The sequence below is a fragment of the Agelaius phoeniceus genome, chromosome 6 (assembly GCF_051311805.1).
Source record: "Agelaius phoeniceus isolate bAgePho1 chromosome 6, bAgePho1.hap1, whole genome shotgun sequence".
NCBI classification, from domain to species: domain Eukaryota; kingdom Metazoa; phylum Chordata; class Aves; order Passeriformes; family Icteridae; genus Agelaius; species Agelaius phoeniceus.
Window position 1 is genome coordinate 34,855,596 of NC_135270.1, and position 25,279 is coordinate 34,880,874.

A 25,279-nucleotide genomic window follows, 5' to 3' on the forward strand; every position below is an offset into this window, starting at 1 on the left:
CACCGAAGTAACCTTATCACTCGTTGATTAAATAGAAGCTCGACTGGCCTTTTCTTTCCGATGGAAAAATGAAAAGCCGGGGGCGAGAACACCCGTGCGGCTTCCCTCGCACCCTCCGCCAAGCCCGAGCATCACGAGTTGGAGGCGCCGCACCTGGCCGGGCACCGGCGGCTGCTGACCCCGGGGGCCGAGCCGGGCTGCGGCCCCTTCCCGGCCCCTTGCAGCCCCTGCCCGGCGGCGCTGACCCCCGGGGGCTGCGCTGGGCTCCCTATTTGGCCATGCGGCGGCCGGGGCCGCGCTGCCCCGCGCCTGCCTTACATGGGCCGGGAGGCCGCGCCGCGCCGGGGCTGGCCCAGCTCCATTCATGGCTGCGCGGCCGCTCGGGGCCGCGGGAGCGACCAAATAAGGAGAAGGTGGCTGCCCCGGTCCGCCGCGGCCCCGCACGACGCTGCCCCTCGGGGGGTATAAATTGGGGCGTCTCCGCCGAGCCAGCAGCCCGGGTCTCTTCCGCTGCCCCCCCGCCGCCGGTGCTGGTCTGGTGAGTAGCGCGGCGGCGCCCGCAGCCCCGAGGGGCGGGCCGGGAGGCTTTGGGTGGGACGGGACGGGACGGGATGGAATACACGGGAGGGATGGAATACACGGGAGGGATGGAATACACAGGAGGGATGGACGGGAGGCACCGCCGGGCGGCGGACGCCGGTCGTGCAGGCGCAGCCGGGTCTGGGGCCGTGCAGCTCCCGGCTGGGCGCTGCTCCTGCCGGGGACACCGCCCGCGAAGCGACATCTCTGCGATTTAAAAAGCTTTCCCTCCCTTCTCGATCTGCGGCCGGAGGGATCCGCTAATGACGCCCTAATTGAGAGTCTTGCAAGCTGGGGCGGCTTTTAAAGCGCGGAGAAGAAAGCGGCTGACGGATCCCGTTCAGAGCTCTGCCCACGAGCCGTCGAGCATCCTCCCGGGACGACTCAAATTTCCCGCTCCCGCCGCAGCGATCCGGCCGTGCTGCCCGGGATGGCGGGCGGGAGGGCGCGGAGGGGCTGCCCGCGGGGCTCTGAACGTGTCGCCCTGCTGTTTTCCAGGTCCGTGCTTCCGCCCGAAGATGTGTGACGACGAGGAAACCACCGCACTGGTGTGCGACAATGGCTCGGGGCTGGTCAAGGCGGGCTTTGCCGGGGACGATGCCCCCAGGGCCGTTTTCCCGTCCATCGTCGGTCGCCCGAGGCACCAGGTAAATTCAGAGGCAGGACACTCCATAAAAATGGGTTTTTAAATGAAAACATTTACAATTTGTATTTTTTTTTTAATCCTGGATAAATTACTGCTAAGGTTTCATAGTAAAATGAAGTATCTTTGATCAGTAGAATGCTAGTTTCCCTCTGTATTGTCCTGTTTAGAAACTCCTTTTCCTGCTCATGATATTGTGCAGTTCACCTTCAGTCAAATTTTTGAAATCAGAAAGAAACAAATAAGAAAAAAGAATATGAATATAAGAGATGTATTATAAATGGGGGAAAATCTATTAATCTCATGGAAGGAAAAAAAGATTTTATGAGAACACCTCAGATTCTGTTGACTTAATATTTTATTAATGTTAAATTTATTTTCCCAAACAGCCTTTCAGGGGTGTGACTGCTAGTACCTTTCTTGAAAATAAGATAGTTAGAATTGTAGAATCATAGAATATCCTGACTTGGAAGGGACCAACAAGAATAATCAAAGTCCAATTCCTGGTCCTACATGGGACAGCCCTGGGAGTCACACCATGTGCCTCAGACAGTTGCCCAAATTCTTCTTGAATCCTGTCAGGACTGGTGCTATGACCCCTTCCCTGGGGAGCCTGTTCAGTGCCCAATCACCGTCTGGGTGAAGAACCTTTTTCTAATATTCAGCATAAACCTCTTCTGACTCAGCTTCAGGCTAGCTGTCTGTGATGTAGTTGTTTGGGCTCTGTGATGTCGTCTTCCTCAAATAATGCTTTTCTGTGTTTTCTTCTCTTAGGGTGTTATGGTTGGTATGGGTCAAAAAGATTCCTATGTGGGTGATGAAGCTCAGAGCAAAAGAGGTATCCTTACTTTGAAATACCCAATTGAACACGGCATCATCACCAACTGGGATGATATGGAAAAGATCTGGCACCACACTTTCTACAATGAACTCCGTGTGGCCCCTGAGGAACACCCTACTTTGCTCACAGAAGCCCCCTTGAACCCTAAAGCTAATCGTGAAAAGATGACCCAGATCATGTTTGAGACCTTCAACGTACCTGCTATGTATGTGGCAATCCAGGCTGTCCTCTCCCTGTATGCTTCTGGTCGTACAACAGGTAAAACAAACAAATAAACACAGTTTAGATTCTGTTTCCTTTCAGGAACTCTCCTTCCTTTCCATTCTAAATAGGAAAACACATTAAATTTACAGAAAAATAGGTCTTTTTGGTTTATAGCAATTAATGATAACAGTAGCATAAAAGCCAGTACAAAATAGGTCCACATTGTTCCTTCCACAGACAATTTGCATTGCTTTTGGAGAGGCACCATGGAACTGGCTGTGCCACTGCTTGTTGTGGTGCAAATGAGGAGACATTCCTGTAGGGATACTGCAGTCACAAAAGTGTTAAACCTGTTTAAGGGTTTAGACTGGACCAAAGATGCCCATTATCAGACCAAGACAATCACTATTGCAAATATTCTTACTGCTCAGTATAGTAGTGGTGGAAGTCAGGTTTTATGGATTATCCTAAAATATGTGTGGAGCAAGTATTCTGTGTGAAAATTCACACCCCTCATGAATGTCCAGGCAAGCAAAGGCAGAAAGAATTGGAAAGATCTTTGTGACTGAAAAAGAATTACGCTACTTTATACTGCCTGAAAAATCCTTTATTTTGTTGTGTTTCTTGCTGCTTCCTGTGTGTAAGGGCTCTAAGCATTCACTAGGTGATTGCAGCTGCTCTCTGACATTTCTCTCCCAGGTATTGTTCTCGATTCTGGAGATGGTGTCACCCACAATGTACCTATCTATGAAGGGTATGCCTTGCCTCATGCCATCATGCGTCTGGATCTGGCAGGCAGGGATCTGACTGACTACCTCATGAAGATCCTCACGGAGCGTGGCTACTCCTTTGTGACAACAGGTCAGTCCTTCAGCTTTTCTCTGCTGTGAAAATCCTCACGTCTCTCTTGGCCCACCATCTTCTCTAGTGTTGTGCTAATCCAAAGCTTGATTTGATTCTCCTATATCTACAGCGGAACGTGAGATTGTTCGTGACATCAAAGAGAAATTGTGCTATGTTGCACTGGACTTTGAGAATGAAATGGCCACTGCTGCCTCTTCCTCCTCTCTGGAAAAGAGCTATGAATTGCCTGATGGTCAAGTGATCACAATTGGTAACGAACGTTTCCGCTGCCCTGAAACCTTATTCCAGCCATCCTTTATTGGTAAGTGTTCCCAGGAAATTCTCCTTTCTGTAGGAGGTATGAATTAATCAGAAGATTTGGAAGCTGCCCTGCTCCTCTTCCTGCTTACCTAAATGTGGCACAAAATCCGACATGAATGAATAATAATTTAGATCATTTGGTTCCTGTAAGATGGGCTTGATGTGAGCTCATGTGGTAATTAGCTGAGTTCCAGGCTCTTTGCTGCAAGGTTTAGATCAAGTTTTAGGGTCACAGTTTTTTAATGATAAAACATACAGTTACAATACCATCATTAAGGAGTTGAACTCCGTGATCTTTATGGGTCCCTTCCATCTCAAGACATTTTATGATTCTGTGTCACTGATGGCAAGAATAGCCTTCAGAGCTGTATTTGTAAGGCTTACACTCGAAACAGTATCTATTTCCATGAAGAAGTAAAGTGTCAGAGAGGGGAAGGACATGGAGTGAAGGTGTGTGTGTATTTATATACACTCTAATTAACATTGCCATGGTCGAGATGGTAAGCCTTGCTGGTCATGCATGCAGCTGACGGATGCAGCAAATGTTACACCCTTAAGTCCCAAGTAGTACATGCAGTTGTTCATCAGCTGACTTCTTACTGTGGATCCAGTGTCAGCCCTTTCAGGAAGCACCTGTTAAAATTAACAAATTGGAATGCAACCTACAACCACTTGCTTCTTGTTTCTTTTTTCTTACCATCAAGTACTAATATCTTAATTCTGTGTCACAGTTATGTCTTGCCTTGATGATTCTGAGTGGTATAGACTATATTTTGAGTAGACTGAAGAAGTTACTATTGTCTTCTTTAGTTCTACTTCAACTATTTTTATTGTCTTCATTTGCTGTCTTTACTATATTCAGCTAATGCTTTCAGTGAGACTGACATAAACCAATAGTCACGTTTTCTGTTCTTGATACCCTTCTTCCACTGACATTTACTAAATGAGTTTATCTCACATGTCTACTTGTTATCTTACTTGTTATATTTTGAGTCTGTTGCCTTTGCACATGCATTATGATTCTTACCTTTTCTAACAAATAATGTTCACTTCCTAAATTAGTTTTGTAATTCTATTTTTTAATATTTTTCTGTAACACTTTATAATCAGGAAACATTTTTACAAGAAAAAGGCCAAAGAAGTTCAAGTTAACGATGATCAGGAATGCCAACGTTTCATTTCATGGAGACCCCTTGTATAATTCACTGGCCTACTGTTTTTTTTTTTTTCTCAAGGTATGGAATCTGCTGGTATCCATGAAACTACCTATAACAGCATCATGAAGTGTGATATTGATATCCGTAAGGACCTCTATGCTAACAATGTCCTCTCGGGTGGTACAACAATGTACCCTGGCATCGCTGACCGCATGCAGAAAGAAATCACTGCACTTGCTCCTAGCACTATGAAGATCAAGGTAAGGAACTTGACTCTCTGTTATAAAATGTGGATAAAGGTGGAGACAATGTCAGCTTCATTAAACTGGGATATGGGAACAACTCAAAAATGAGATCAAGGGCTGATGGGCAGATGAGCAGAAATTCCATTTAATCAGAATAATTATCTTGGTTAGAAGAGAAGAAAATATGATTACAGATTTTTTTAATACATTACATGTATTTTAAGAGCTGCTGAAGATCAATACCATTATAGAAATGTTCTTTACTTGCTTGAGGAAATATCTAGTGGTGTGTAGCAATGACAATACGCATTCACTGTTCAGAATTGAGGATTTTGTTGCTTTTCTTTATCCTAGATCATTGCTCCTCCTGAACGCAAGTACTCTGTCTGGATTGGTGGCTCCATTCTAGCATCTCTGTCCACCTTCCAGCAAATGTGGATCAGCAAACAGGAGTATGATGAAGCTGGTCCATCCATTGTACACCGCAAGTGCTTCTAAGCACTCCCCCCTCAATTTACTTCCCACTCAGGATGACGACAATATGCTTCTTGGAGTCTTCTGGCAAACCTTCCCGAACTCTTCAGTCATTGTACAGTTTGTTTACACACCCGTGCAATTTATTTGTGCTTCTAATATTTATTGCTTTATAAATAAACGAGATCTGGGACTTGCAACCTACAAAATATTGTCTTTTGTCTTATTTCAAGTATTTTTTGGTCAGAAAAATGAGACTAAACCCCTGGGATTTGGAAACTCCCATCAGACCTATGAATACTTTTACTGCATCCATGTCCTAACTGATGCATGCATGTTAGGTCATGGTTTTCTGTTAGTAAGAATTTACACCCTATAGTTTTAATTTTGAAATTTGGAACAAAAGAAGCAATATATTTCAAGGCTTATAAAGAAAAAGCCTTAGGGCTGACCCAGTAAGTGGAAAAAGTGAAAGGAAACCTCTCATACTCACTCACTCACTTAAGAAAGATTCTTCTATGCCATTTATTGTAAGCCAGACATTTTAATATTCATTTATTAAAAGCCAAAGCTTCTGTAAAAGAATTATGTTAATACATTTAGAGTGTGATTTATAAATAATTAGCTCAATCCTAAAGACTCATGCAATTGTTTTCCATGGGCTATAAATATTTATGACAAAACATTAATTGAAACTGACAGCTTACTAATCTTCCCCTATCTCTTCAAAGCCAGAGATAAAGAAGTGAAATCTTTATTGTACTAATGCGCAGGAATCAAACTTGTATTGTATAAACCCAGAATTGTTACAATCACAATTATTTTCACGTCATCATTCATATATCTTAGGCGATTTTTAATCCTTAATCTTTGCTATCCTTTCTTTGCTATTTGACCCAGATACTACAATCATAAACTGCACACTTCTGTGGCCGTTTGTGTTCCTCACCAAGACTTCTTAAACTGAGCTCTTTGACTTTTTTCAAAAAGTAGGAGCTAAAAAGGGAAGTACAGAATGATCTGGGACATTTTCATAAAAGTAGTGGAACCAGTCAGTGTCTTACATTCCACTATGTACAGACCGGAATATGCCCAAGTTTGAGTTGGGAAATCAGTTAAAGCATGTATCAAACTGTGTGTGTAGTTAGCTGAGTTTCATCAGAGCTGTTTGAAAATATAAGACTTTATGCTAACTTTATAATCCAATGTTAATTAAAAAAAAATTTACACTTTTTTTGGGAAACTTTCTGTTCCTCTTTGCTCTTATTTTCTTGAAAGGCATTAAAAATAGTAATTAGATGTGATCCGTAATTATATTGAACCAATTTTACTCTTTTCAAAAAGATGAAGATATATTTAATGTTTGCCCCTAATTTACGTATCATTAGGTGGCATTTTACTGCAGGACCACTGTAATTTCCTAGCATCTCCTTGCAATCAAAATATTAAAATATTTCTCGATATTTTTGGGGTTGGGCAGAGAAGTTGGATGGTATTGTCAATTATAAAGAAATTTAAACATAAACATGACATATAAAACATTTCACAATATGGACATTCATTTAAATATTTTAGGCAAACAAAAATTAAATTTTAACAATACCAACATTTAAACATAAATGTGAAATACTCATTTTAATAGTGCACACAGTATTACTGAAATGTTGCTGCAAATGTGCCTTCATATAATAAAATACAACTTTATTAACCTGTGAATCTGTTAAGGAATAGTCAACAGCCTCCACTGCTCTCAAGAATGTTCCCACTGAAGGTAAATATTCTGAAATTCATACAATGAAGAAATTTTTTGTGTCTTGAAAACATGGGAACTCTTCCAGATGTCTGACCAACACAGATGTTTGCCAATGACTTTTGCGTATTGCTGTTTAGAACCATTGCACTTTTTTCACTTGACTTGCTTGCTAATTTGAAAGATTTGGCTGGGTAGAAAGGTTATCTCAGGTATTCGTGTGAATTAATAGGGTGATACTGGACATAAATTGCAACTAATTGGAGCTTAAAATGTTAAGCAAGTATGCAAAGGGCGTGCTAAGTCAGCCCCAGTGGATGCCTGCCTTGACTGGCTCTGACTGACAGGTCAGGAATGGCAGGCAGCACTTGGCACCACACTCACTCTGATCAGGGATTCACTGCTGGGCGTGTGGGCATCAGCAGGGAACTGAAGGAAGCCACTGACTATAGGACTGATGGAAACATTCCTTCCACAGGCATTTCGGGGCTTGTAATTCACAGTTTGTGGAAATGGATAGGAGCAACAAGGATTGTACAAAATAGCATGTGCTTGCATATAGGCAGGACAGGACAAAAAAAGTACCAATGCCTTACCCTTTTCTTCTTCTAACAGAGTTTTTCCAGATGCATTCATTTTTAGTGCAATTATCCCATATTTGGCCATTGAAAATTATATATTCCCACTCAATGCAGTGAAAACTAGTAATTCACTCATATGGGAATTATAATAGCTATCTCTGGAAGCAAAGCTAGATCTAAATTGATTGATTGAAAATTGAATATTAAGTCATAATCTAGGATTCAGAATACTGATAAGACAGGCTTCTGTTAAACTTTGCCTTCTGTTTACATTTTACGAGAATTAATGGGTTGTACATTTTGCATGCAAAATGAAGATGGTGAAATGAGATGCAGAAACTAACTGCAGAGCACCCATATGATAGGTAAAATTACTTTGGATATTTCCTTGAAAAAGGTAGATTTAAAAATATCTGTACCCAAGATCGCTGTGGTAAACAACCTTCACCTCTGAAACACCTCACCTAATGAAGAAATTGACATTAATTTGAAGACTAAAGGAACCCAGACAACCTTCACAGCTTTTGATGAGATGCCTTTTCAATGGAAGAACAAGAATAAATGTTTAGCCAAATTATAGATTCAACACACATATTTTGAAAAGCAGTGTGAATACGTGGAAAAAGGTCTGTCTGCCACACTGAAGGGTGTCTGGTTATTTGACTTTGCAGCTCCTTGCTGCTCTGTATGTAAAATGGAGAGGAAGGAATTCTGTGGAAGTCAGTCTGGTGTGATTTTTAAGCTACATAAAGAAGCTTTATTCAGTAGGAAGGGCTAAATAGTATTAAGAAATAATGACATACATCAGTAAGAGCTGAGACAAAATCTTATTGCCTGTTCTGGCAGCCAGAAAAACACTGCCCAGTACTTGTGCTTTTGACTGAAAGGCATTGAGGTATTACCACTGTTGGCTGACCCTCAGATCTTACAGAAAACTTTCCTTGTAGACTGATGAGCATGTTGGCATTTGAGGAGTATTGACAATTACCATCAAAACATGATGCTTTTAATATCTCTACTAGATGTGTGCTAAGGAATCATTGCGATTCTGCTTAAAAAGATGGATTTTTTTTTACAGGAAATAAAGACATATTTCAGATGTTTGTTTGTGCTTAAAGTTTCCTTAAAAAAATTGGTAGCAAAGTCATAAATTTGATAGAGTTGTCTATTTTGTAGTAATCTTTTCTTAAAAGGCTGTTTTAGCTAAAGCGTTAAGAAGTCAGCCTGAGGGGTAGCACTAATAGGAAAAATTTTGGCTTGAATAATTGAATTCTGTAGAGTGGTAATTTTTTTAATATAGAATGAGAGGGTTTTATACTTAGTCACATCAAGTGACTCTAAATATATGTGACAGTCAGATTAACCTACAATACTAACACTAAAATAGAAAACAATAGATAAACTCCTGCTGTTTGGATAACTGTATATGAGGCCTGGGCAGAGAATGATGCTTGCTTCCAGTAACAGCTGAATCCTGTCCTACCCTGAAGCAACCTGTGGCAGAAGTCTCTGTCATTATCAAGATATGAGAAAGAGAATAAAATACTATAAAAATGAGTGATTATTTAATCTCACTCATTACCCTTCACAAAGAAGCAATTCAGGCAGTTAATATACTACCAATTACCTTTGCTTTTTATCCTGAGGATGGCTACAATTGCTGAAACATAAAAAGTAAGCAATCAGAAATGTTAATTATTGGAAGAATGTTCTAATGCTGTTATATATTTAAAGGATGGATTTAATTTATGATTAAGCTGTCCATTGTGAATAATAGTGAATGAAATTAATATAGTAGGCATTAACACAAATTAATATATCTGGTGACAATTTTATGTTGCCATCATCATAAAGGTAGAATTCACAAAATGCAATATGTATGTTGTCTACCAAAAGCAGGGTAGTATGCTCTTTTAGAGGAGATGAACTGTATTTTAAAAACATTTTTTTAACCAGGAGATATTTATTCATACAGAGAAAAAAGTGGATGAGGCATAGCTTAAAGCTTTACTGATATAGATTTGTGTAACATGTAAATGATATAATAAGTCTGGGAAGGTACAAACAAGATGAAGGTAGCAAGGAAGTAAGAAAGAGCTTAAAGATTAGTTCTGAGTCTCTAAGCCCCTCAGGTTTAGATCACCAGAAAGGGTGATTAACATTGTCATTGACATTATCATTGTCAATGATAATGAGGGCTACATGATCCTTTCTTTCCAAAGGATCCCAAATGCATTGGGAGTTGCAGTGTGGCTTCTGGACATGCTTTTGCAAAAAAAAATAAAAAAAGGTGGTGCTCAAAGGGAAATCAAGGAGCTCCTGAATTTTAGAGGGGGCCTCCAACTCCAACTCCAGCTCTTCTAGAGAGAGTGGAAATACAGCAGCACAGCAACTCCTGCCACACAGGTATCCCCCTCTTTAGCTCCCTGCAGCTGGTTGTGACAGCAAGCAGGTGAAACATGCAGCTGATGCCTTCTGGGAAGGAAAGGGTCTGGGAGGCACATATTGCTGGGCCAATAGTTGTGGGGAGCTCTTCCACAGCATCCAGAAGCACAGCAATTTTACAGTATCTCCTATCAAGGAAAGAATCAACATTTAGGGAATACAAGCCATATCCTCATGTAATAGATGAGTTCTGACACTAAATTTCACATTCAATCTTATTTATATTTGATATTGATTATATAAATTATTTCCAAGACACAGACTTCCATCTTCAAAAACAGTCACTATTTTATATTAAAAAACCAAACCCCAAACCTAAGAGAATAAGAACCATTAACCTTAAACAAGAAAATTGTCTACTTTAAGTCTGTGTGTATATATGTGTTTACAATGCTCTGATTCTCTGATAAGTCATGGAGGAGAAGAGTTCTTGCAGAACTAGAAATCTCAGCAGATTTTAAAGACAAACCACTGAACAAGTAATAAGAAAAAAACACTTTACTTCTTATATGTATATATTAGAAGTATATATATATATATACATATATATACACACACAGACACATACATGGACATCAAAATATATTTTTACATATTTGTGCATATATATGCATACCAATATTTTCCCTAAGCCTTCTCTTTAACTTTGCCATGGCAGAGTATCTCTGACTTGGTAACAACTTTCAGAGACCATGTCTGTACCACACAGCAAATGGAAAGGAAAATATTTCTGGTCAGAAACATCACAGAGGTATTTTAGTAAGACAAAACTGTGAATATTTTGTAGCCTTGTTCCTAAGGCAGAAGTTAATTCTTGATTTATTTTTGTGCTCAGAGGAAAACCTCCGAACTTTGGAATTCTGAGATCAGAATTAAGTATTTTTAGTGACAATGTGAAATACTCTTTCCTTCTTACAATCTACAGTCAAAAATTGCCACAGAGATAATATACTGCTAAAAGTGTAAAAAATGGCCAGAGAAAACTTTTGTGACGTCTGGTGTCACATTCTGCATTTTAATGGCTGCAGCAATGGTTTTGTAGACTTTTCCTTCTGATGGAACATATTTTCACCTGTTTTCATCAAACTTTTTCTGCCATTTCAGCTAAGATCATGAATTCTGTCCATTGTACTGGCACCTAATGAAAATAAGAAACTACATTCTGACTTTATTTTTGTAAATAAAGAGCAAGTGAAATCATCAGGAATAGTAAGTATCCTGCAGGCTCTTCTTTTTGCAGGAGATATTCAAAGAGCTCCATTGCTCATACAAAGCAAATATCTTGCCATTGAAAGTGCTGTGAGGCTATTTCTTGTATAAGAAATTATACAGAGATAGTGATTGTGCAATCTCCTAATAGGGTCATGTGGTGACAGAGGGACAGTGGGTGCTATTAAAAGCTTGACATTTATCACTCACAGTGTTTAAATTTACCATGGAATTTGTGGCATTTGCCAATCTAAGTATAGAGAATATCACAAATACCACAGAACAGATAAATACTGCTATGCAAAACCCAACAAACTGCTGGTGGTTCTTTCCTAAATCTACAGCACTCTCCATTCTGGAAATGCAGTGCAGGTGCTACTGGCTGGAATTTCTCTGTATGAAAAAAGAAAAAAAGATGTTTGGTTTGATTTTCTTTTCCTCTGTTTTGACTAGTTAGATTAAAAGGTTTTACGTATAGGAAATTTTTCTGTGTAGTCTGTCTGTAGCCTCCAGAGAAATGGAGTCCCTATGTAAGTTTTAGTGTCCTAAAGCTAACATAAAACAGATCATGGAGTAACATTTTGTGTTATAGTTTAGTGGTGATATTTGGGCAAAGGTTAGATTTGATGATCTTGGGGGTCATTTCCAAACTTTATGATTCTATGATGTTGTGGCATATAATTTACACAGACAAAATATACATGACAGTACATGAATTTTATAAAATGTTCTATTGGAAAATGCATTATATAACTTGTGATGAACAATTGTGGAATTTCTGTTGGAAAAAATTACTTTTCTGTAGATAGTTGTTCTCTAGGACTCTGAGCTTTAGAGCTCTGTCTAAATCCTGAAGGACAGAATTAATATAATCAATCACACTGTACACTTGCTCTAAGAAGCACACAAAAGTCATCATTATTTTCTTTGCAATAACTGCAGAAAGGACATTAAGATGTCCTTAAGATTAGTGTTTAACGGAGCTATATTTTCTTCATCTAACAAAGCAGCTTTGATGGTTGGTGGTAGAGGAGATAAAGGCTTTGCTGTTGTCTTATGAGTTTATGAGTTTAGGTTTATGGAGTCCAGGCACCCAAATCCAACTTGTACCTTGGAAGGTATTGTTTCTTGACTTCTCTTTCCCAAGCTCTCAGGACAGCTGCTCTCAAGTCACACCAGCAGGTGCAGTTCTGTCCCTGCTTGGCTGGAGGTGGTGTTGTGGTGCAAAACCTACAATTCTTCCTAAATTGTGTAAAGGATGTTTTGCTACAGCTTAAGAAATTGAGGCAAAAAGTTGAAAGAATGTGTTCATAGTTGAGACCAAGTTCTTCATCTTTTACAAGGATGTATGCTTGATTCCTTAATGGGATTCTAGCCTCATAGAACAACCCTAAGCCTAGAGTTCCCTGCCATGCAGCTATTGAGACTGGCTATTTGATTATCTCTGAAATTTTTGAATGCATCTGGTTACAGCAGATGGCACTGAAGAGTATATAATGAAATTCCTGGGCTATCAGCAAGACCTGTGTGTCACAAGTCACTCCTGCTGTTAATTCATGGCATGAACTCTTCCCATTCATTTGCTATTCTCTTCCCAATTCCCTGGTCTTTCTAAAACCACAATTTGCCTGGTGAAAGCAATGGAGGGAAGCAGCTAGGGAAAGAGGGTACTGTATCAAACTTCAGCCATTTCTGTAATGATTTAAAATTTACAAATTTACCTTTTGAAAAATCTCTTGAAGAGTCTAATATATTTTGCTTCAGTAAGTATTTCTTTGGAGGACTAGAACTTCAGATATACCTTAAATGTGGAACAAAAAGACTGAACTATATTCTTAGGTCCATTAAAAAAAAAAAAAAAAAAGAGAGAAAAGAAAAAAGGGCCAAAAAAACCGGCCAAAATCTCAGGTCAGATAAATCTAAACACTGCTCTTGTTTTGAAGCTGATGATCCTAGTAGGACTGTCTAAAGTAGGTGAGGGTATGGATATTTTCCAAAACATTTTTATTCCTTCCTATGCTGTAAATCTCCAGTGCATGCTTCCAATCAACCACTGAATATAGCAGCTAAAAATAATTAAGTGGATATTTGTCTCTGTGAAAGGGCATTTTGTGTGGATATTTCACACTGTGTGATTCAATCTAGATTCTAGTGCAACCTGATGCATACCTCTGAATATACTCTCTGACTTCTGAGGAAATGATTATCATAATAAACATCATAAGTAAGAAACACTTTTGTGCTCTCTTAAGTTAGAAGGTAATAATACCCAGTCACAGAAGTCCACTTAGAATTTGGGTTATGTACTTCTTTAACTTTGCCTTTTCTGTGTGTATTTGATTTTCTTATCTACACATTCACTTAATGAAAAATAAAAATATTTTGACAAGTTAATTACAGCCATTGTAGCAGCATGCTTGATTTGTTTCAGAGGCAGCTGTAATAGGTCTCTGCAGGACAATCATCATGCCTTGTGAAGCAAGTATGTTGGCATTTTTCAGTTCTGGAAAGACTGTTTTCCCCTGCTGCTGGGAAAAGAACAATTAAATATTTTAAATTTAATTATTTTGATATATACACTTGATATATTTCTCTGAACAATCCTCCCAGTGAAAAGAAAGCATAGCATCTTATTTATGATGTCAAAATCAATGTCTTTACATTATACTTGCTCCCGCCCCCACCCCAATCTTAAAAACGGAAGAAAATCACATTATTGAGAAGGGTTGATCATAAGAAACATGACCTTTCAAAAGGGGAAACTCAGACCCAGCTCCCTGTTTGAGAATGTTTCTACAGTCATGGTGCAGGTGGGAGTCTTGCCACCCAATTTAGTTTATCCTGTTGGCCTCATTGTCTTTCAGAGTGAAACATGTGGTGTTAAATTGTATTTTCCATTCAGCAGAAGCTGTGCCTACGCTGTGTGTGTGACTCATCCACCTGTCTAGTTGGTGTTCTTTTGATTAATTGATCTATCTTTGAGCTCATGTTTTCTCTCATATTTTGTTTGTTTTTGTGGCAGTCATATTTGGATTTCACACATTTATTTTTGCTGTGCATTGTGCCTTCAAGCCCGAGGTACAGTTTGCACTGACATTTCAGGTAGCATGGCTTTGGACTTTGATAACATAGTTGGTGTAATTAAACTGAATATGCTTCACAAATATTTATTAAAACCCTGTGAGACTGGCTGACATTTTTTTTTCTTCCCCATTGCACTAGCATTCCTGTGAGCCTTTTCCCTTTGTAATACAGTTTCTGTCCCAAGACTGATCCCTCAAGCCAAGGAAATAGTTAAAATGATGAAGTGTATCAAAAAACACTAATGAAACAAAGCAGACCAATAATTTATCCATGTTTTTTTTTTTTTACATATTACTGATTGAAATGAATTTTAAAGAGATGAAGCCTTTAAGTGCTTATCAGAAAATGCTTGAATCACCTTGCCTGATTTTTGTCCACTAAAACTGTAGGATGGATATACTTACACAGTGAAACCAGGGCTGGAAATCAACTGATTTCTATCTTTTAAGATCAGGAGAGGGCCCATTTTGAGAAAGCAGTGGGGAGCTATGTCTCACCATAGCATCTTGAAACTCCCATCTGAAAGCTGTGTGTAATTTTCATCTATTTTAAGCACTGAAAAATCTTAATTAAATCAAAAGCTTGAGGGCCCTAGTCCTTCTGGATTTTTGATTCACTGTAAAACCTCTTTTCTTTTTAGGCAAAGGGAAGTCTCTGGGATGCAACAAGTCCTTCACAGGTTCATTCTTAGAAGTTTCCACAAGGAAGAATGTGTTTCATCCAGCCTCTGTGTAGAAAATCAGGAAGGGGAAAGGGAGAGCTACTGTCCAATGTTAGGAGGTATGACCTCCTTATGGGCTTGAATACAGTCTGAGTGACTCTGTCTTGAGAAATTTGTGTGTGAAATGGAGATATTATGTAGAGGGTTATTGAAGAAAAGAGATTTCTTTTATTGTGTTTTGTCAGGTATAGACATACAAACACATAGTGTGTTTACACTCTGACAGGTGTAAGAGATGCCTGAAAACCTGAAAAAAAACCCAGAAAACATAGGTAAAACCTGATCTATTATTGGCAATACATCTTAGTAACTGGTAAAAAAATCAATAGTTGGTAAAAATGTTTACAATATAAAATATTTATCCATTTGCATGTAAATATAAATATATGACATTCACACTCTGTTGCATCCCTTGAAGTTCAACTGACAAGTATTTTAAAGACTCTGTGGTACAGGCTCTGGTTTAGGTGTTTATCCACACAAGAGGTGTGTAATGTAGGGTGTGTAATGCAGCCTTTCAGCTGCCCTTGATTCTCAGCAAGGTGGGGAGCTGGGCAAGAACAAGTGGAAAACGTGTCCAGGGATGACTCAAAGAGATGCTTGCTGCTGCTGGTAGGGTGAGCCAGCCTGCCCACCCAAGGCCCCAGCTCCTGGGAATGTGGTAAAGATGTGAATAGAGCAATGGAAGAAGATACATCTCTCTATGCTCTTTCCTACTTGTAGAACAGACACAGCTTTAGATTAGTGAAATCATGAACCAAGGTACCACAAGGTACCATGACAAATTTTCTTTTCCTTTTTTTTTCCCGTATAAATCAGTGATAGCTTGGTTAAGTTGATCAGAGGAAAACAATCCTCAGGTTCTTGCAGGAAAAGTGTGAAAGAGGTTGCAAACACTGCAGAGCAGAATTTCTAAATCTAAAATGCCAAGTAAATACTTGATTCAAACAAGGACAGATTTGCATAGGATGTTCATAAATCAGTGCAGCCCTTGAGCAACTCTAACCTATGCAAGAAATTATGAGTTTCACTGTCATCTAGAAAAATAAACTGTAACTTCCAATCTATAGCGTCATTACACATAATGCTGATTTGTCCTTTTCTTAAAAACATAAATAAATCACACACATTCGCAGCTATCCTACAATGTTTCAAGAATGATTGAATTTATCTTTTTCTCTTGTGTCAGATTCCTGCATTATAGTTGAAAGTACACCATTTCTATAGATTCTGAAAAATATAGTTATGACTTGAATATTTCAGAACATGAAATATTTTGCAAATCTATAGGTAAGCATTCAACTTCCTGTGACATAAGAGAAATTGATATTCTGAATTTGATTTTGCTCCATTTTGAAATGGAAACATTACAAAATTTAATTAAATACTCATCCTGGAAATCTTTTTCTTTAGGAAAGATTAACAAATGGTGTTATGAAAACAAAGCATGTTGCACAGCATTGAGCAGATGCTGTTTGTTAGTAACAGTTGTGGAACTCACAAAAATGCCAGTTTTAATCACCACCTGTGAAATTTCAGATGTGCATGATTGGAATGGGTCTGAGAAAACGTTCTGGCTCTATAAATTGGTAATTTCCAGTAAAAGTGCTTAGCTCTATATACTAGATTAAAGATTCTAGACTAAAAAACTGATACTACTGAATATTTATAAACTCACATTAATTTGAAAATAATTTTTAAAAAAATTAATGACCTCCACAAAGTATGTAAGATTCTTTTCTCAAATCCATGACTATATATCCTTAGTCCATATGTACTAACGTCACTGAAAGCCAAAATTCAATAGCTTTTACCTAGGATCTTACCTGGGACAAAGTCTAAAATCTTGTGAAATTCAAATATATTTTCCCCACAGAACCAATTTAACTCACTTCAGTAATCTCATAGAGGAGGATTCCTGGATAATTCCTATGGATGGGTTTGCCTTTCCTTAATCCAGACACTCTTCTCTAACACATTCCTCATATGCACTATGGGGGACTTTATCCCCTTCTGTGGTAAACAGGTTCTGACTGAGCAGGGCCAGCTCAAGAGGTGGAGCCTGCAGTGTTAACTAATCAGGTGTTAACTAATCAGGTGTTAACCAATTTTCACTAAAACCTAAATCTCAGTGTTTGGAAGTTCCACCACCACTACTTTCAGTGTGGTTTTTAACACTCCATTGTACCACTCAATTTTTCCAGAGGCCAGTGCATGATAGAGAATATGACGCCCCCAGTCAATACTGTGCTCTCTGGCCCAGGTGTCTATGAGGTTATTTTGAAAATGAGTCCCATTGTCCAGCTCAATTCTTTCTGGAGTTCCATCTCTACATAGTACCTGCTTTTCCAGGCCCAGCTGGGTGGCTTTCAGCTTGGCAACCTGACTTGATCCCCCTTGCCCCTCAACAGTTTCTGTCTCACCACATGGAACTCCCCAGCCAGGACACACATGCATAAATACATACATTCGTGCACCCTGGAATATGTATTCATACCTTATGTATCTAGAATAGAATTAATATCAAATATATTTCACAAATTTTTGTTACAACTGTAGAATCTGTGAATGACAGAAGGATTAAAAACCATCTGCATTTCTTACTGAGCTCCTGCTTTTCACTCCCGTTCACTGACATAGGTTACTTTCAAGTCAATCACTTGAATGCCCTAGTTATTTCAAGGGATTGTTTCAGCCTGGCTTCTGAAGGGAAGCTTTAATGGAACGTGAATTCCGTTCTGTGACTGGTGAGATGGGGAGGGAGAGGACAAGAGTGGGGGCACCAGGAATGCTGAAGACATATGGTGGTGTAGTGATCAAAACAAAGGAAAAGGACTCCTTGGTAAAGCACGTCATCGAACTGAAAGCAGCTGGGAGCGCAGAGATTCAGCGTTTGGTTGAAGGCAAATGTAGACAGGGCAGAGATAAGCAGTAGGTCTGAAAAAAAGTGCTTGATGTAATGCATTCATGCTGAAATACTGAAGCATGATTTCTCAACCTTTATTTTCTTTTTTTCTTGGGTTTTTTTTTTTTTGTATGGAATAGGAAAAGCATCAAAATGCTGCCAGGAGTTCCAGTAGAGAGGACTCTTTTCTTATTACTGGATTTTATTTTTCTGTTGTTCTGGATATTCTGAAGCATTCAATAACTTTCTCATAATTCATATTCTGCCATAAAAAAAATTAAAATGTTCTGGTATAAATATCTTCAAGGTTTAAAATTCTGGCTCATCTAAAGCCAGTGGGAATTGCTATTAGTACAATGAAAATTTACTACCACAGAATTATTTAAAAATAATACATTTTTAAAGGTATTATTAAAGTTAAATTTAATTATGTTTCTTCTGATGAAAATTTGTAACTCTTTTTGATGGAAAAGAAAAAAAATAAGGTTTGCCAAACTGAGTCTAACAATATCCTGCATTGGCTCTGGCATACTGGTATAATTGGCTGGTATTTTGCCACAATGCCCTCATCAGTTATATTAGGCTACATTTATTTTGTAATACATATCTTTGAAAGAATAGACTCTAGGAATAAAATCATTTGTTCAACAGTGAAAAATGTTCACTCCCATATTGAATTAATTATTATATTAGTATGTAGATATCTTTTTCATTCTTAAAATGTGTACTAAATCTGTTTATAGAGGAATACTTCATACTCTTTTCTGTCCAAGGTATTTTTGAAAGGCTCTTTCATTAGTGTATATGAAAACTTAAAAAGAAAACTGAAAGAAAAGCTCACATAAGATTGGCTTACAAATTTACACTTAAGACATCATAATCCATGAAATTCCATTAATGGATGTTTGGATGCTTTAGCACAATGTGAGTGCTTTTTTGAGATTGGTGAGAGTCAAAAAGGAAACTCAACTGACTGGCAGCAGATGATCTGGTCAGTAGAATATTTTACTTTTGTATTTCTTTGCAGAGCCTGTCAAGTAATAAGTATTTGTCCTTCTCCTGGCTGCATCCTACCTGCAAATAAATCTGAGTTTGCAAGAAGTGCAAATGCTGCTGCATTAGGAGCTGTAAATATGCCAGAAGTAAATGCAAGTGTAACTCTCTATATAGGTCCAAGTTATTTCCTAGGAAATTGATTTGAGCTGTTAATTTGTGCATAGAAAGGTCCCTGTGGACAGCTTACAAGAGCCCTATAAAACTTAGGTGATTTTTTTTCTGTCAGGAAATAAAATATTCTGTAACTAGAAAGTATGATACTTAATTTTTTTCTTTAAAGCAGTTCTATTTTGATATTTTAAATCCCCTTAGTTGTCAAGATTGTGGAATATTTACTTAGTACCTGCCCCCATTGTGAATGTTTCTTATGATAGCCCCCTTACCCCCTTGCAAGAATAGTTATGGAGCTTCAACATGACTTATGAAGCCTCACTTTCAAAGTTAATGACTATTCATAGATTTATTCCTTCTTCACTGATTACATTATTTGTTTTCTTGAATAGCTTTCCATTTATTGCAATCTTCATTTGTAGATATGGACCTCTGATGCATAATAGAGTCTTAATTTGATTATTAAGTTATCAGAGTGTTTTGTTTGTTTATGCATTACAGGAAACCCTGAATTCTGTGCACTTGATGCAGCTACTGTCAAGCATGAAGCATATAAATGCAAGCTCTATTCCATGCTCACAACAAGGACCACAGGAGCCCACCTTGCAATTGACAGCTTTGACACAAACACTGCTGACTGATGGGAAGAGTGTGCTACCCATTTCTTGGCAGCAAAAATAATATTCTTGCAATGTTGCTTTCTCTTGTCAAGGACTGAAGTCATTAGCACATCCAAATCTTTTACCTTTTGGGAAGTCATTACTTTCAAAACTGTGGGAAAAATACACTTTCTCTGCTGTGATATACTAGAGTTATCCTTTGAGGGAATTTCATTTGAGAAAAAGACATGGAGAGGGATTTCTTATTAAGATCTACTTTCAGCAGCTAACTGTAGCTAGCTAGAGCTGTACTCATACAGTGGAGAGGGAATGTACACACAAATGCTTATTTTAATGAGAGAAAAAGTGTAGGTAGAAGCAGATGACCTAGATGATTTTATGAATAAAAGATTTAATCTGATGCAATCATTTCATTAATACACACATGGCACCAAATGAAAACAGAGCATAGCAGATGGCTATGAGAGGTCTTAAAAAGATATTTTCAGTTTAGTAGCTAATGACTTAGATTTCATGGACTACACCAAATACTATCAGAAGTGAAACATTTATTGTAGAATCTTCCAAAGAATGTTCTAAAGCTTTATGACAGTAATGCTGAAAAATCTCTCTTTTGTGACAGTAGTTAGAAAATTCAGTCACATTATACATTATACAGCTATAGAGCAATGTAATTTTTTCACACAAACTGCGAAAAGAAAACTCCATTATTTTCTTTATTATTAGCCTATATTTATTTAATTTAATTTTAATTTATTTAAGTAATTTGCTTCAAGTTTGCTACAAATGGTGGAAATAGTGGTTTCCAGTGTAACAATGAAATGCGGTCATTTGCCATGCAATTTTAGAATATAAATATGACATATATTCATATGCTATGATGATGGATCCACTGCAAGCAGCTGCAAAAAATTGCATTGAGGGAGATTGTTGGCATAGTACTAATAATTGATTCATTTTAAGATAAAATATGTACATAAAAGTGTACATTTAGGATGAATGTGTAACTTTAAAAGGAGGCAGTGAGTGTGGAAGGTTCAGGTAAGATCTGTATTGTGTTTTTACATTAGTAATACACACTAATGTGTTTTTACATTAGTAAACCTCAGCAGAGAGAGCAGGGAAGCAGGGGAATAATGCTGTTTAGCTCACTGTATTACAGCACTGGCCATGTGGCTGCCTCAGCCTGACCCTCTCATGTTCTCCATGTCCAGGTTGCAGGGGGTCTGACAGACAAGCCAAATGTGTCAGTTCTGCTCTCAGTTTGCTCTGCTCCATCCTTGAGCAATGTGCATCCTGCAAGACTTGATTGCTCTCCAGACCCTTTACAAAACCAGATCAGGGCAAAAGGGCTGGATTTCTTAGAGAGAATCTGGCCTACAGCTTCTTACAGACAGATTAACCTCAGTTTGGCTTCAAACTGAGGACACATTCAAGTCTCATTCTCCAGACCTAATCCAAGATCAACTTAGTCTACATTACTTCATCAGAAATTAATATCACGGCACTGGTGTCTTTGAACACATGCAGACTGAATTTCCTTTTGCAAAGATTGTTTGAGATCCTGTTAGGAATGACAGAGTTTATGCTGAATTTGGATGGATCAGGAATACTTATTGTCTTTGAATGCAAACCAAGAGGAGCAAAAATACACCCTACCACCCAAAAGCCTATGTGTGGAATAGCAAGTTGATTTTGTTTCCTTTCTATGCAACAGATAAAAATATTGAACAAGACAAGCTTAGCCCTGTTGCAAACTGTTATTGCTCCTTTATTAGGAAACAGTTCTTCATAAAACAGGAGACATAAAGTTTTGATAATCCTGAATGCTTTTTAATGAAATGTAGGCATGGTTTTCCAATCTGAATATGTACACTGTGCAATATACATCCACAGCATCTTTGGCAGCCTGCTGCTCTGCAAATCCTGGCTTTGCCATTGGCTGAAGTATTCAGGGGAATGGTGTAAAAACTAAGATGAACCTTTAGAAGCTGAAAATCTTCTTATGTCTACAACTTACACTCATGACTATACATAGTCTGAGCACTTTTTGATTTAGACAATTTGCAAGCTAAGTCCAGAGGTTGCTGTCTCATATAAAGGATAATGGAAATGCAGTTAATTGCATTCTTCATACACTTTTCACTGTTGTGTAAAACATTCAGAGAACATCACTTTGATTTTTATTACTTCTATTTTGACAGCAAGTCGGGCCTCAGATAAAGGACAGAAATTCAAAGCCTCAGAAATCATATATGTAAATTTGAGGTATAGAAACTTCCTTTTAAATTTTTAGCCATGTAAAATGAATGTTGGCCTTCTCACTGAATTTTTTTTTCAAAACTCACCAAGGTCTGAAGTCCTGTAAATTTTCTCAAGAGGAAGGCCAAGTATCCTATGTGTGAATGTGGTTGCAGGGTGGTATATGAGGTTACTGTGGAAAAAAGAGATATCAGGTATTCCAGAATGAGATGCCACTCCTGTAAAAGAAGGTCTGAAAGAATTTGACTTTAAACTATTTTTAAATCAAAAGCAATTGAATAACAATGTTTCTATGTTTTCAGCATTCATTTATGATATTTCCCCTCCTTGTCTTCATGACTGGGCTATCAGGAACACAGGAAACACTGACTAACTGTTAATTAATAGGCCAGTTTTTGATATGATCAGAATGTAATTCCTTTTCATTTAAGAGTTCTAAAAGCTCAGATAAAAGAGTTTTCTATCCCAGTATCAGGGAACAGCTTTCCTTTGTAGAAATTCTGTTATTTGTCTATGAACCAAAATCTTGTCTGCTCTCTTCAGTAGCTTCTATCATGGGTTTCCCCTCTGTTTGGTGTGCTAAATAGGATTATCATCATTAGCTTCTTAGCATATTCTCTGCCCTCTCTCCTTCTACACACGCCTTACTGCTTCCCTTACTGCTTTGATTTCTCTTTTTCAGATCCATCTGCAAACAGAAAATTTTGGTCTATATGAGACACTCAGTTATCAGCGTAGCTGGATAGATAACACAGTCCTCTTAAAACCAACCAAACCAAACTCCAACCTCTTCTTTTTAGCTTTGGTGTTGCAGAAGCAATTTTTAGAAACAATATACAAAAATCCAAAGACTCTTGACTGGGAGAGAATAAAAATCTCTCAATTTCTGTGCAGAATTTCTGTGTATTCACTGATCCTCTCTTGTTTGATACTTTCCTAATTCAATCAGTCAACTGACCCAGTATCACGTGAAGCAGAGACCATCTGCATAGTCCTAATGAAAAGACAACAAACCTTGGGGAGTCTAAAGCATACAGATGCCTTCTTGCACAGATGAAGCACGGTCCCATTTATTCAGAAAACACTTAACATCTTTAATATAACATGAAATTGGTTCATGAGCTGGAAAAAAAAAAAGGACTACATTATTTATTATTACCTATGCAGTTCTGCTTTAGAAAGAATTTGATTTTACTGAATTCAATGTAGGAATATTATGGTAAGACCAATAAGAATTTTTCTTATGTTGTTCTTTAATGAGATTAGTTGAGCAGGTGTGAAGGTTTACTTGATTATTTTGTAAATATACAGAATACGAGAATATATTTTACACTGCTTCACTGGAGAAGTCAATTCCAATTGGTACCAATATTTTGTGTGGAAATGTTTGGTGATGTTTCAGGTACAGTCTGTAAGGGTATCTGTAAGATGAAAAAAAATACTTTAAACACAGTTTATGAGAACAAAGTGTGCAGACTGACTATAATGCAGGGATTTATTCAAGATACTTTTTTCTTGTACTGTTTAGAGATGCTTTGCATGAAGATTTGGTGTCTTTTCTAGCATAAATACAACCTTAGTCTCAGAATTCTCTGAAATGGGTATAAATGAGCTTCATTTCCCCGCAGTGATTCTTATAACTGTAATCAGGCGAGAATAAAGATGCAACTTGAAGTCAAATATCTTCCAGAGCTTAGCAGTTCTAACAAGTAAGGTCACTGCTGTATTCCACCGCTGTTTTGATCTCTAGGAGTGAGGCAAAGCCCAGCAACCCCAGGGACCCCCGGCCAGGGGCCCATGGCTGGAGAGGGCGCCGTGTAGCGCTCCCGCCCTGGAGCAGCGTTTCGGACGGGCCGCGGGGCAGCGGGGCCCGGTGCTGGCGGGGCTGCGCTCCCGGGCGGAGCGGGCTGTGCCGGCCGGCGGGGCCGGAGGGGCAGCGGGCGCCCGGCCGGGGCGCTCCGGCAAGGAGGCTGCACAGTGAGCCTCGTGCCTGCCGGGGCAGCCCTTCCTCCGCCCTCCCTCCTCCTCCTCCGTTTATTTATTTCATTTATTTTTATTGCATTTATTTGTTTGTATTCACCGGAATAATAAAAATGAGAAAATCCGAGCGCTGCTTTTGGCTGCTCTCCACCAACCTGTCAGTGACGCAAGCGGAGACTACTTAAAGGCAGATTAGAGGCAGCAAGACATTAAAGCCAACCTTCCTCCCTCCACGCCGCCGGTCCGCCCGCCGCGCCGCGCCACGAGCCGAGCGGGCCGGGCCGGTGGCCGCTGCCGAGCGGCCCCGAGCCCCGCAGAGCCGAGCCGAGCCGAGCCGGGAACCCTCGGCAGGGCTGCCGCCTCCAGCCGCCCTCCCGCCACCGGACTGCGGGCAGCAGAGACGGGCTGCTCTTCGGTTTGTTTTCCCTCCCCCGAAAAAAAAAAAAAAAAAAATAGGAGGGGTGAAAAAGGCAGAAGTGAAGAGATCCCCTACGCTTGCCAAAGTCTTTGTCTCCGGATGAACAGCGATGGGGGAATGGACTATTCTAGAGAGGCTACTGGAAGCTGCCGTGCAGCAGCATTCTACTATGATAGGGAGGTAAGGGTCGCGGGAGAGCTCCGGGGAGCACGGGGGGGATCCTCTCCTGTCCAAGCCGGCCGCCCGGGAGGTGCGCGGTGCCCTTCGGCCGGGCTCTTTCGGGGTGTGCCTGGAGCTCGCGTGTGCTCTGTGTGTGAGTGTGTTTGTGTTTGTGTGTGTGTGAGTGTGTGAGTGTGTGTGTGCTCTGTGTTTGTGTGTGTGTGTGTGTGTGTGTTGGGGAGGCTGGTATGCGGCACGGGGCGCGGAGGCGCGGGGACACCGCAAGCGCCGCCGTCCTTGTCCCCGAGGAGCCACGGGGCACCAGGCGGTCGTCGGGGAGACCCCACTGCCATCGGGGTCCCGCTGCCGGCGCAGCCCCGCTCCTTTGCCGGCCGTGCTCCCGGGGGCCCCAGGGCCCGTGTGGCCGCCCTTCGGCCGGAGGGGCCAGGCAGGGGCCAGCGCTGACCGCCGGCCGCGCTCTGGGGCACACGGCCGCGCCGAGGCGATGCCGCGCAGCCTGCGCGCCCCCCGCGCGGAACCGGGGCCGGTTCGCGGTGCCGGGGCCGGATCGAGGTGCCGGGGCCGGTGCCCGTGCCGGGGCCGGGGCCCGGTCAGCACTGGACAGCTCCCGGCCGCGCGGCGGCGGCGCGCACTGACGGGCTTCTCTGTTG

At 39.9% G+C, this 25,279-nt stretch overlaps 2 protein-coding genes across 3 annotated transcripts in view; both read left to right on the forward strand.

Annotated features, from left to right (window-relative positions):
* Positions 1-408: 408 nt before the first annotated feature.
* Positions 409-5,502, forward strand: ACTC1 (actin alpha cardiac muscle 1). 2 transcript variants are annotated; one of them, XM_077179402.1, is made up of 7 exons: positions 409-538; positions 1,078-1,226; positions 1,997-2,321; positions 2,967-3,128; positions 3,241-3,432; positions 4,667-4,848; positions 5,188-5,502. In XM_077179402.1, exons 2-7 carry the CDS (start codon positions 1,098-1,100, stop codon positions 5,329-5,331), a joined length of 1,134 nt encoding a protein of 377 aa, XP_077035517.1. In that variant the 5' UTR covers positions 409-538; positions 1,078-1,097; the 3' UTR covers positions 5,332-5,502. The 2 variants fall into 2 exon arrangements, with proteins under 2 accessions (XP_077035517.1, XP_054490174.1); XM_054634199.2 differs by lacking the exon at positions 409-538 and having other exon boundaries at positions 735-1,226.
* An 18,493-nt stretch (positions 5,503-23,995) lies between these two features.
* The window catches only part of GJD2 (gap junction protein delta 2), a 5,236-nt gene continuing 3,952 nt past the window's right edge, over positions 23,996-25,279 (forward strand). Inside the window, exon 1 of the mRNA XM_054635415.2 lies at positions 23,996-24,629. Coding sequence (XP_054491390.1) covers positions 24,559-24,629 — 71 coding nt within the window. The 5' untranslated portion in view covers positions 23,996-24,558. The remainder of the gene's footprint in view (positions 24,630-25,279) is intronic.